At 35.7% G+C, this 13017-nt stretch overlaps 1 protein-coding gene across 1 annotated transcript; it reads right to left on the bottom strand.

Annotated features, from left to right (window-relative positions):
- Positions 1-7092: 7092 nt before the first annotated feature.
- On the bottom strand, positions 7093-10376 carry LOC137953646 (probable xyloglucan endotransglucosylase/hydrolase protein 7). The gene is made up of 5 exons (XM_068801103.1): positions 10346-10376; positions 8567-8731; positions 8319-8419; positions 8021-8217; positions 7093-7483 (listed from the first exon to the last, which is right to left on the bottom strand). The coding sequence occupies exons 1-5, from the start codon at positions 10374-10376 to the stop codon at positions 7093-7095; spliced, it is 885 nt and encodes a 294-aa protein (XP_068657204.1).
- Between the last annotated feature and the right edge of the window lie 2641 nt (positions 10377-13017).

The raw sequence follows: 13017 nt of genomic DNA on the forward strand, positions 1-13017 counted from the left end.
GTGAATATTTTAAGGGGCTGAAAACAGCGAGGGAGGACATGCGGGGGAGAAGGGAGAGGGAGAGTGAGTGCAAGAGAGAAAGGGACGTCAAGAGGGAGACAATGCCAAGAGGAAAGAAAAAAATTTGGGAGATCTTCTGGTCACGAGAGGCAGCCCCAACGACTTCAACTAGATGAATCAGGATTTTGGTCAGAATCCTGATTCACCCGATTTAGCCTTGGGTGATGTCAACTAGATTACATGCTTCATTCGCTTGAAGTCAGCGGAGGTGCACCACTAACGGCTTTAAGTGAATGAATCATGTAATCACATGAACTTCAAGTTTAAGTTCATGTTGACTAACCCCCACCCCCTCCCCACCCCAAAGCATGATCGATCATAGGAAATACATTGATCGATCATATTTGTATTGCATAGCTAGAGGAAATTTTGATTAATTAATCAATCAAAGTACTAACTTTTTCAAATAGGAAAATAACAGCTAGTTTGAGTTAGGGAAGCAATTAATACCCCCACAAAATCGTGTAGGGAGGAGTAAATGAGCTTTCCTGGCAAATACTCCAAGTCATTATTCTCTTTCTTGTAAAAAAAATTTGAAAGTGCTTTAGTGTGAAAGAGAGAGACACACCGTGAAAAATCTCAATTCTCTTTCATCAATCCTTGCTTACACATAGTCAAAAGCTCCTTCATCATTTCACATCATGCTATAAAGGACAAGATAACTTGAATTTCTCAAGGAGAAGCATCTCTCCAAGTAAAGGTGTATTTTTACCTTTTTATTTTATTTTGTGAAATGTTCATCTAGAGCCTATATAATCTAGATAGAAATGCCTAGCTAGAGTTAGAATCTAGCAGCAATCTTTTAGGGAGATTGACATTATAAAAATCATGTATTGAGCTATACGTGCCCAAAGAGAGTTTGAATTTCTTTTGTAATTCCAGCTATTAGATCTTTTGAAAATAGTGGAATTTTCCTAAGTAAGGGTTCTTGGGCAGTGACTACCACTAGGGGAACATCGATAACAAAAAAAAAAAAATTGTCCATGCGGTTTATGCATGTTACATTTTATCTTGACTTGTTTTATGCATGATTTTCAGTTATATGCATAACATGTTTTTAATTTGATAATCTCAATTCACCCACTTCTTGAAAAGCCACCTGGGCCAACATAACCTATTAGCCTGCTATACTAATGTAAGACTATGTGAGGGTGTGCTATTGTTAGTTGACAATTGTTGTCAATTGAGTAGCATGAGTCCTTGTTTGAACAACATTGTAATTAGCTTTAAAAACGATATGTTGTGGATATTGTAGGGCAACCCAAACATAGTGAAACTCCAAAGTTCAAAAACACTTTAGGAGTAGATTAATAATTTGAGGATAGATTGTGAACCATAATACATTATGTGTATACTTGCCATTGATTCTTCCACTTGTACGTTGATTATTTGTGCATAAACAAAAATAAAAATATTGGCATTACAAGTTAGATTAAATGAATACCTAAACACAACTAGAGGGTTAAGTTAAAAAGGATTCAAATTAGGCTATAGAAGTTAACAAACCAATTTACCCCTCCCCAACCCACCACCCACCTCTCCCCGCCTTTATTCCTCACCAAACCTAACAAGTGGTATTGGAGCAAGGGAGCTTTAATAACTTCATTCTAAGTTGCGTATAAAAGATCCTGAGTAAGGAATTAAGAAAGTAAGACCTAACCCCATTTTATTGGGAGTCTACATAGATGTCAGTCTATGAGAACATTACATTTAAGGAGGGCCATGACCCCCTTTACCCCCTCTAATGTTTCATGGGACCCAATACCAACATGGAGAATATAGAATAAAATTGTTTATTTAATTTGAGAACTTAGACATGTGGGAATATGTATGCAATGAACCCCATCTTCAATCACAAAAAGTGTAAAGTAGAATTATCCCGAGAGTTGTGAATGATTGGGATAAGAATGACTTTGCCAAAGTGAATGGATTAAGCAATGAAGTAGTTGAATTAAGTTGCATCATTCAAATCAATTACACAAAATTTGGGATAAACTAGAGTTAAGAGTACTCTAGGAACAATGAGGACAATCCATCATATTTAGAGTGCACACTTGAGTACTTGTGCTTAGTATGAGACATCATCTCAGATGAAGATGATGAGTTTAGAAGTGAGAGTTCTAAGAAGTAATACTTGGGAGAATTATTGTCCTTGTTGGATGAGTCATGCATTGCCCTGGGTGTGTTAGAAGACGAGAAGAAGTGTAGCATATCTATAATTTACTTTATGATTCAACCCTTATTTTCAACTCTTATAATAAGGGGTGTTTATGTAAACATTTTTCTTAAAGTTATTATTTAAATCAATGAGGAGAGGAATAAGGCATCACTTTGAAACCCTAGTCACTTTTTCACCCTCCTCTCACTCTCGAGCCTCTCACTTCCCCTCTTCTCTTCCCAACTTTCTTCTTCTTCACAACTCTCTCTCTCTCTTCTTTTCTCACCTCTTTCTTATTCAAAGGTCTTCTAAGATTGTGTTAATAAAATCCTAATATTCAAAATGGTATCGAGGTCTGTGGTGTCTCTCCATTTCATGAAATCCACAAGGTAAACTAGTAAGAGACATTAAAGAAGGAACAAGAGATTGTAAGGCTGCAAAGGAGGGATGAAGCCTATTATGCCACTAGATTGCTTGTTGATTTGATGACATCTGATGAATAATGTCCTTCTAACTAGATAATGTTTGAAATTGACATGAGAGATATTCTTTGTAGTTATTAGAATGAAACATTTGCACTTTTTTCAAAATTGTGTCTCAACAGTAGCACAAAAGAAATAAAAAATAGATAACACTTCATATCTATCTTTCATCAAATAAAGCCAAGCGACATCAACCACAAGTATAACAAAGTATTTAGATTGAGTAATATTTGGAACATGGACAGTTTCCCAAACATCCGAATGCACTAAAAAAAAAAGAACTACCACTAACTTTATCCAGTCTAGGTGGGAACATGGTTCTATGGTGTGTCCCCATTTCACGAAATCCACAAGGTAAAATTAAGAGACATTAAAGAAGGAACAAGGGATTGTAAGGTTGCAAAAGAGGGATGACAAAGCCTATTATACCATTGGATTGCTTGTTGGTTTGATGACATCGCTACTAAAATTATTTGATTGCCCAAGCATTAAAGGCCTCCTCTCTCATGGCCTCCACCAATCACCCAATTTGTCTTGATGTCCTGAAAAACACAGTGAGATAAAATAAAAGTCACAGAACAATTGAATTTCTTAGTTAACTCATTCATAGACATAAGACTTATTAAAAACTAAGAAACAAGTAGGACATTAGAAAGAGAGACACCATGAGATAAAGTGGATATACCTATACCTTGTACTTTGGTTTGGGATCTATCAACAATGAAAATAAATTAGTTCATAGCACAAAGGAAGAGAAATTTTTTTTCCAATTTTACTTATAAGATGCTCAGAGGTTCTAGAATCAATGACCCAAGATGAAGGACTAGCACATGTGAAAGAAGAAGACAAACCTGTAATGACAATTGTATGAGTACTAATATAAGAATGCAACAAGCTCTTAAGTTTCTGTAAGAGATCATAATCTTTTTCTGCGAAATTTACCTTACTCTTAGAAGGTTCTGGAGGGCCCTCTCTACTTTCTTTGCGAAATTTACCTTACTCTTAGAAGGTTCTGGAGGGCCCTCTCTACTTTCTTTAGAGGTAATGATAGAGGCTTGATTTGCTTTGAAAAAAATCATGTTTTCCATGTGGCTTCCAACACCTCTTCGCTGTATGATTTTTGAGACCACAATAAGTGCATGTTCTAGAGGAAGAAAGATAGAATTGTTTGTCAACAATATAAAAAATAATAAGAAAATCATACATTAAAAAAATGGAAAAGTACCAACCAAGAATAGAAAATGAAATGGGTTGCCAAATAAATTTATAAAGTTTAAAAAATATTGAGTTTCTATTTCTTGTATTATTCTCTAGAGATAAGATCTTTGTTAATTTAGCGATCTCTTTCAATTTTCTAAAATTATATAATTTGATTTCCTTGATTGCTATAATTTAAAATCCTAATTGAAGTAGGAGTTTCCTAATACATGCAAAGGAAAAACTACAATAGAGGAAGCTAGAATGTAAAAATCCTCTAAAGCCAAAGAATATATTTTAGTTTACTCTCCCTCAATCCTCTTCTCCCTCTTCTCTGTCTCAAATTTCTACCCTTGCATGTCTCCTATCTTTTTTCCTCTCTTCTTCTCTCTTTTCCTTCTTACTCTTTCTCTCTCTCTATCTCTCTCTCGTCCTCTAAGTGACTTCTCTCTTATTTTGACATTCTTAACCTCTCTCTTTCAATTCCTCCTTACAATTTAAAAAAAAAAAGATTGGACCTTTACCAAGGGGTTCCTATCAAAGAATCATTACCACTCCATGATCTAGAAGAAGAGTCATCACTACTTCTCCACGTCCTCGATCACAACTTATGCAACCCATTCCCTTGTCACTATCATAACTTCCAGTCTCCCTCCCTTAGGAGAACATGATAGAATTTTCCGATGGCTCAAAGTGAGAATCAGGTCCTTTGTTAGGAATTTGAAGCATGGCTGCAAAAACATCATCAAAGGAAGACTTTATTGTGGAGCTAAAAACTTTTGACTTTACAACATCAAAGCAGGGCTTCAAATTAAAAGGCATATGACTAAGTCAAGGGCTTCTCTTTGTTGTTCTTTCTCTTTGTTGTTATTGAGTGGTAATATCTATAGAATAATGCTGAGTAAGCTTCCATTCTTAAAGAAGTCTTCTGAATCTAGCAAAGTAATCATTAAGATTATCACCTTGGTCAAATACATTGCCTAAAAAAGGCCATAAATCTTTTGAAGACTGTCAAAATCGGAATATAGTTTAGCATAGGTGCCTCAAATTTTGTTTGGTCATATTCTAGTAATATTATTGGAAATAAATTCTTCTATGCTAGTAATTAGTTGGCTTGTAACAATAGTGTTTTTCTTCAACCACCTTTGGTAGGAGGGATCATCTTCATCAATATGTGGAGGTGGTTGGGTTAGGTGTCGAGCAAGATCTCTCTAGATTAAAAGAAGTTTCACAGATTATGACCATGAAAGAAAATTAGACTAACCTTTAAGAGAGATGGAAGTGATCTTTAGGACATCAATGTTTGCTGAATTCAGCAAAGGAAGTGATTTACTTGAGGTTTCAGCCATGATTTTAAAACAAAAGCTTGATTTTTAAAGGTAAAAACTTGGAAAGAAATGATAATAAGGGACAAATCAAGGAGGGTGGATCATAATCAACTAAATTTTAGCAACTTACAATGCAGCAATTTGATCTACCATGCATGCATGAAGACTGACATGCATGGTAATAAAAAACCAAAATTGGATCTTATATGAGGCTTCATAGTTCCATGCATGGTTGGGCTTAAGATGGCAACCAAAACATAGGATTATAGGACATGAAAAAATTAGGAAAAATTAAGTTCTCAACCTTTGAGCATAAAGAAAATTTAATGGAAGAATACCACGAAACTCTAAATTAGGATTTGGAGTCACAAAAGTTAAAAATTGGAACAAGCTATTAAGAACACAATTGCCACAATGCAGGGAGTTTTTGAATTCTTTTAAACGATTTTCCAAGACAAAAAAAAATCAAACTTTGAGAAAGTATGTATTTCAAACAAAAACAATAGTTACATTTCGGAGATAGAAGCTGTAGTTTCTTAGGAAATAGTACATGTATGATGAATTGGGCGTCCTCCAAGGTATGATCAACAAAAAAGTTGATTTTGGATTGAAGAAGGATAGATCTTTGTTGTACTCATCTGCCCATAATCATGGTTGGAATTCTGAAATTGTTGTTATCGTTTTTTTGTGATTGGAATTCGGATGCCCCTTGAGAGCGTTTTTCCTCCTTCTCCCTTTTTTATATGTAGAGTAATATGACAAAACCCTAAAACCCTTGCTCTGACACCATGTTGAATTCTAGGGTTTCATGCTTAAAATAGAGGTAGCAAAAGTGGTAGAGACAGTGAGAAAGAGGAAGAGAGATGGAAGAAAGATAGAGATGAGAGAAAGACAAGGGTACAAGTGTGGGTGAGTAGAGAGGAGAAAGAAATCCAAAGAGGAGACTTGGCTCACTCATTATCAATTCATGCCCTCTTCGATGTCTATTTAAAATGAATGAAAAAGATTATACAGGGTCAAAACTACCCTCATACAACCATGAACTGAATATGAAAGAATTATAGTTATACCATTAATGATTACATAGAATAATTTTCTTCTTTCTCCGGAGTGATTCTTTTTTTAGATGGATTTTGCTGCTAATTTTAATAATTGAAAAGGTTGTTGGAGCATCCATTGTCTTCTATTAGTATTTAAAATCTTAATATTTTTAAAAATAATAATAATAATATATTTTAATTACTTTTAAATAACTAAAAAAATTATCACTTTTTAATTTTTTGATTGATGGATGAGGAGTAGAGAGAAGGCTCCTTCCCCACACATTATTGGAAGTCTCTATTCTCTCTTATGCTAGTAGAAAAGAGAAATCATTTTCCTTTTCATTTTTAAAATTTTAAGAATTAATAGTTTTAAAAATATCATTCTTCCATCTAATGTTTTTGTCTGTTTCCATTAAAGATTGCAAGCTCACACATATTCATTCAGATAAGATGGAAATGTATCATACGATAGGGTTACACTAGAAAGTGCCCATTTCATTAAATTGTATTAAATTTTAAACTCTTACCAGAATACACCATTAACATATTTTCACAGTAGTTGAATGCAATCCCACTCTGTGTTTAAAACTCGTCTTCATTAATAGTTAATACCAATCTTTTCACCAAATAATTGATTACAAAGTGAGGGAAGATTTTATATCGTTCACTTGAATCAAGTATATATCATAAACAACGACCATGGAATGCCTTATTAATCTCCACAGTATCCTTTGCATATATGCACCAATGAAGGCAACTATTACACTCTTATACTTCCACTTGACCATGACAATCAAGGGTGTACTCAATATATGAAGACGACGTTATATCCCGGCCTCACATTCCGGTGGGGTCATCGGATAGCGTGATTTGTCCGTGCAGTAGCCGTAGATCATGTGGTTGAGTCGGATCCACCTGTACTTTCTTGCTTGAACTGGATTGAGTTGCCGGTAGAGTGGCCCTTCCCAGAAGTTCCTTGGGTTAACGGCACAAGAGGCGGGACCGGGAATGGGGCAGCCCTCTATGTTGAAATCTTTGTAGTAGGAGTAGAAGGGAGCTTTGCTCCAATCAATCTTCTCTAATCCACCCCTAGTTGCCCAATCATCAGCTTCCCACAACGTGGAGTAGATTCCCATTGGTTGCATTTTAGGGTAGGGGATACCTCTTGCTTCATTGTTCTTGTACACCCTAATCCGCACATCATCGATAGAGAAGCTGCCTCCATTGCCAAGATAATTAGGAGAAAAAGTCATGATAGAATAGAAGGAAAAATTATGAAGATATGATGATGATGATGATGATGATGATATATTTGGATTTTAAAGTGCATAGATAACATAAACTAATTCCACACTAATGTAGTATTGGATTTCTTATATGGGACTTGTTGAAACAAAGCAATTCTAATATATGATGAACGAGATTCACTCATGTAGATGTAAATAGTGATAATGGATTAGCATAATCTCTTTGTTTATCGAATAAGATCTCATTGTATTTATCCCGTGTTGTAATTATCTTCTCATACAAAGTTTATCTTTTCTATTCTAAATTGTATAAATACCACCCTTAATCAATTGTAAAGGTGTGGTTCAATTCATCCTCTAATATTGTTCAGTTCAATATCTAACAAATAGGTCATATTGACGACACTTTTGTGTAAATGTAGTAATATAACTTCATGGCACTTGATAAAATCAGCCTTAATTTTTAGCCTTGTAAAAGCTTTAAATAAAAATAAGAGAAGCTTACACAACGTGATGGCTGTTCCAGAGGATAGTGTAAGTGTGAAAATCAGTAGCTGGATCAAACCAGAGGTTAACCCTTTCTTCCCTATCAGCCTTCCCGTGTGCATACACGTTTGTCTGTACAGTGTAAGGCTGCCCGCTACGATTGCCCAGAAACTCGAAATCCAGTTCATCTCTGATCGTATCAGTATCTGAGTTCATCTGAAACGAAATACGTACAGAAACAGATTGATTGACACAAAAAATTATTGAGTTCTGCTTGATTACTGACAGAGGAAAGTAGATAGAGATGTATTAATTACATAAAAGGCGGTGACTGTTCCGGCGGAGTCGCCGGGGATGAGCTTGATCTTGATACTGAAAAGCCCATACAAGTACCGGCTCTTGGAAGCAAACCCACAACCTGCAAGTACAACGCACCGACAGATGTGTCGTCAAATGAATGTATTTTACTGATTTCATAAGCACAGGCAAGAACATTACTCAGACAATAATGGCCCCATGACTGTACATGTGAAATACTTGTAGGAGAAAAGGAAATTTTGAGTACCAGAGTTTTGGTCCAGGACTAGCTGGACGGCAGTTCCTCCATCAATTTGCCTGATGTGGGAATCAGACCATGTAATCCGGAAGTCCTGAAGGAAAGTAGCCAGCTTGGCACTGACGGAAAGAGAAGCAAAGGAGATGAAAAAGAAGAAAAGAAATAGTAGGGAGTCTTGAAATGTTAAGACTAGCCATGAGGGCTTAGAGAGAGAAAATCTGAGTCTAGGAAAACTAATCTTCCCCTCTCCCCCTTTTCATTCATGTATAGTGAAGTCAAACAGAAGAGGGCATGGACCCCTTTCACATGAAAGAAAGGGGAAGCTCCTATCAAAACAAAGAAGCGGGAGGGAAAGGTGGAGCCTCCAATCCCCCTCTTCCGTTCATTCTTTCCACAAAATAGAAGTCAATGAGACAAGGGATTTTGCTGCATGCACCCTTCCACTTCCTTCTCTAGCTAAAGAGGGCCTCAACCACAACAAAGGAAGGGGGAGCTTAGGGCCAATCCTTTTTGCCAATGTGGGAAGGCCTACTATCTATAAAACAAGGGGAGAAAGGTATGGATTTCTAGGGCCAACACATAAACCCAAGAGATCTCAAGGGAAGGAGAGAAAAAAGGAATTTTAGCTCTTGGGAGAGAAGGAATTTTAGTTTTTAGTATTTCAGTTTATATGCAATATTATCAACTGAAATACTAAAAACTTTATTTTCGATCTCCCACTCTTTCAAACACTTGTAAATAGCATCTGCTATATCAACGCCATGACGAGGAGGAAGAACATGCACAAAACTCAAGACTCGTTTTTGTAGCTTCCAATTACTGTCAATAAAATGCCCAGTAATAACCATGTATTCAATTTTTTGATTTCGAAACTTCCAAAGATCCGTGGTAAGACTAATTTTGTTAATCTCTTTTAACAAAATTTTCAATTTCTTTTTCTCTGCCTCATACACCTCCATACACTCCTTCTTAATGGTCTTACAAGATATTTTCTCATAATTCATATTTGTCATCTTCATTACAAAATTAAATCCCTCCTCTTCTACTATCATGAATGGATGCTCATGCATAAGAATCCAATGAGCAATGAGTACTCTCATTTTAGCTTGATCATATTTTCCTCCAAAATCCATAAAAGGAAGTCCAGATGGACTCTGATCAACATTAGACCCCGCTCCTACTGGTTGAAAGTTTAAGGTTTTTTGTTTTCTCATTGCCACTTTTCTACTAGTGCAACGTTTCAAATGTCGACTCATATGTATGGTCACTCCACTACTAGTAACACTCAAATTGATTTTACAATGAACACACTGAGCCTTTTTTGTACCATTAAGTGATACTTCTTTGAATTCCAACCACACAAGAGACTTTTTTTGTCCTTTTGAAGTATGAGTAGAATCACCTTCATCCTCATTTATGGTAATTTTATCTGGGCCCACTTCTATGACAGAGGGTAGTGACTCTGGTGGAGTTGAGTCACTATTTATAGCCACACTAGAACTAGTGTTAATTATTGATGTCAATTGAGGAGGTGTTGACATTCTTACTTCTACAAAAAAAAAAAATTACAAATTAAAAACATAAAGAAAAGAAAGTTATCCGAACAACAAAGATCCTACACATAATTTAAGATACTTGTCTATTCTTAGAGGAAGGTACGTGACATTGTGACAATCGGGAACGACCCTTGTCTTTCAATGCAGCGGGGTCTCTTTGAGCCAGTACCCCTGCACCCAATAGTTTCCAGTCCAATATACCGATCCTTTTTTTATATATAAATTTAAAAACTTCTAAGAGAAAGAAATAAGCACACCAACATTTTATTCTAATATTCTGATGAAATTCAACCTCAATACCAAGAAATTAATGATAAAAATGAAAAAAAAAAATCAACACTTACAGAACCCGAAAGTGTGTTCGCCGTTCAGGGATATCTCCAAAAGCCTTTCCAAGAATGAAGGAGCACTGCTGAAACGAAGCGAGAGTTAGAAATTTTGTAGGGTTAGGTCAGCGATGAAAAAAAAAATAGAACATTAAATAAAAATCTTACTTCCCATTGGACTGTCGCTTTCGTCTCGTCAGCGAGGAAGAACTTCGAATGAAGAAATCGAAGAGGAAGGATAAAAATCGATTGTAAAAAAGAGAGATAATTTACATCCGTCTATATCTAACGTATCAATTCAACGAAATATGAACATTTGACAAGGTTTAGGCATCATATATCATCCAATGAGTAAATTTAAGATATCAAAGGTTCACACACAAGATCTCAATTTCCAAAAGATAGAAAATGAACTATCAAATCACTTTTGCTTATACATCAAGCCATATAACATTTTAGAACAACAACAGATATAAGTTCAATGAGAATTAAGAAAGAAGGACAAAAACTAACATTTTTTATTCTTTTTTATAATAAAGAGAAGTTGGTTGCAATTAAGGAAGCTCCTGATTCCATTAACTATAATAGAGTATTATTGAACAGAATATGTTATCAACACTCAAAATCATGAAATAAAATTTCATTGCTAAAATATATCAAGTAACAATTTGAATACCATTGTTGTTTATTGCTGAAATGTATGATAAACGTACAAAATTTTATAAGAGGTCAGACACCTAAAAATAAGAAGCCAAAAAAGAAACAAGATCCCACAACATAAAAATATTTGAAAGTCTAGAATAATAACTTCATTTATTAAGAACAGTGGAGTTTGAGCAAAAAAATCACTGATAACCAACTATTTTCCAAACATTATAGCACTTGAGCTTAGTAAGTCATTCTAAGATATACAAAAACATAACAAATGACAAGGTGGGAGATTTTTCTCCCCCACCCTTCCTTTCCTTCTTGAATGTCATAACTCAGTATGAAGTTTCTTGGCTCTCAGCCAACTAGAATGCAATTGATGGCACACTCAAGCAAAAAATAAAAAAAAATGAAAAAAAAAAATTAAGAGAATAAAATAGGTCAACCTCTAGTAAGAACAGGTGTCACTGAAGCACCATTGAACTATTTGAGATGCAAACAATTGCAAGAAAAAGAGAGTATACCAAAAGCTCATGTAGTGGAGGAACCTATATTACAATACCAACTGCCAGAATTTGAATGCCCCTCACCCACCAAAATCACTTAAAACTAACTTTAACATTAACATTAGGATTGGAATTGTAAAGGAGATTTCCTTGAAACAGTGGAGGTTGTGCAGATGAGACTTGAAATAAGACATGAGAACAAAGAGAATAATTATGACCATCTCTATTGGAAAATCCATCCCCCAAAGCTCTTTTTCTTTAAGTTATTGAGGAAAAGGAAACATCCTTATACAATCTGTATAAAATGATCTTCCCAGTACGTTGAAACATTACCTTCTACCCTTAAATCAAGAACTCACCGTTTCAAAAAATCAAACAGTATCAACACTCAAAATCATAAAATAAAATTCATACCGGCAATTTTCTTCGAAGGATTTCTTCCCGAGTGTACTTTAAACTGTCAGTTGCAAATATTTGCAAAAAAAAAAAAAAAAAAAAAAAAACAGAGCTGAGAAAAAGAACATTTGCTTACAGAAACAGAGTGTTTTTTGTTCAGATATCCAAAAAGACTTTCCAATAATGAAGGAGCACTGCTAGGAAACGAAGCGAGAGTTAGAGATTTTTTAGGTTAGCTCGACGACAAAAAAAAAACAGAAAGATTAAATAAAAATCTTACCTCCTTCTGTCGGACCGTCAATTTTGTCTCGTTGGCGAGGAAAAACTTTGGATGAAGAAATCAAAGAGGAAGAAGAGAAAGAAATCAAAGAGGAAGAAGAGACAAAAATCGCAGAGGAAGAAGAGACAGAAATCACAGAGGAAGAAGAGACAAAAATCGGAAAGGAAGAAATCGAGGAATCGAAGAGGGAGAGGGAGAACGAGGGATTTAAAGACCAAATCCCCCATTTCCCCTGAATACCTACCGACGGATAGCGATTTCCGCAAGAAATCATGCTGAAACGGCATGGAAATGGCAAAGTGAGGTATGGGTTTCGCAGGTGAAACGAAGAGAGGTTTCCCGAAATGAAGAGAGGTCTCTTGATCCCCAAATCACTCGTTATATTAACGAGTCGGTTCACGAGCCGACGAGCCGAACCGAACTCTGCTTGAGCTCGACTCGTTAATGTAAACGAGCCCATTTCTAAGTTCGAGCTCGGCTCGAGCTCGAAATATAACGTTTTGAACCGAGCAAAAATCAAGCCGAATTCGAGCAACTCGCGAGCCGGCTCGGTTCGAAGCCACCCTTATACACATGGGTGTCTTTTAACAAAGGGGTTGTTGACTCTCTCATATTTGTTTTGATCCATCCATTTCAAACTTATTTATGGATCTTGCAATGTCTTGACCTCATTGAGAGAACAAGTCTTATTGAACCTTATTCAATCATCTAGCCCAATCTGATAGGTCCAATATCTAACACACCAATG

Source organism: Aristolochia californica, unplaced genomic scaffold, assembly GCF_029961685.1.
Source record: "Aristolochia californica isolate CCGP_79_NKW_82.1479 unplaced genomic scaffold, dmAriCali1.0.hap1 SCAF_16, whole genome shotgun sequence".
In the NCBI taxonomy this organism is placed as follows: Eukaryota; Viridiplantae; Streptophyta; class Magnoliopsida; order Piperales; family Aristolochiaceae; genus Aristolochia; species Aristolochia californica.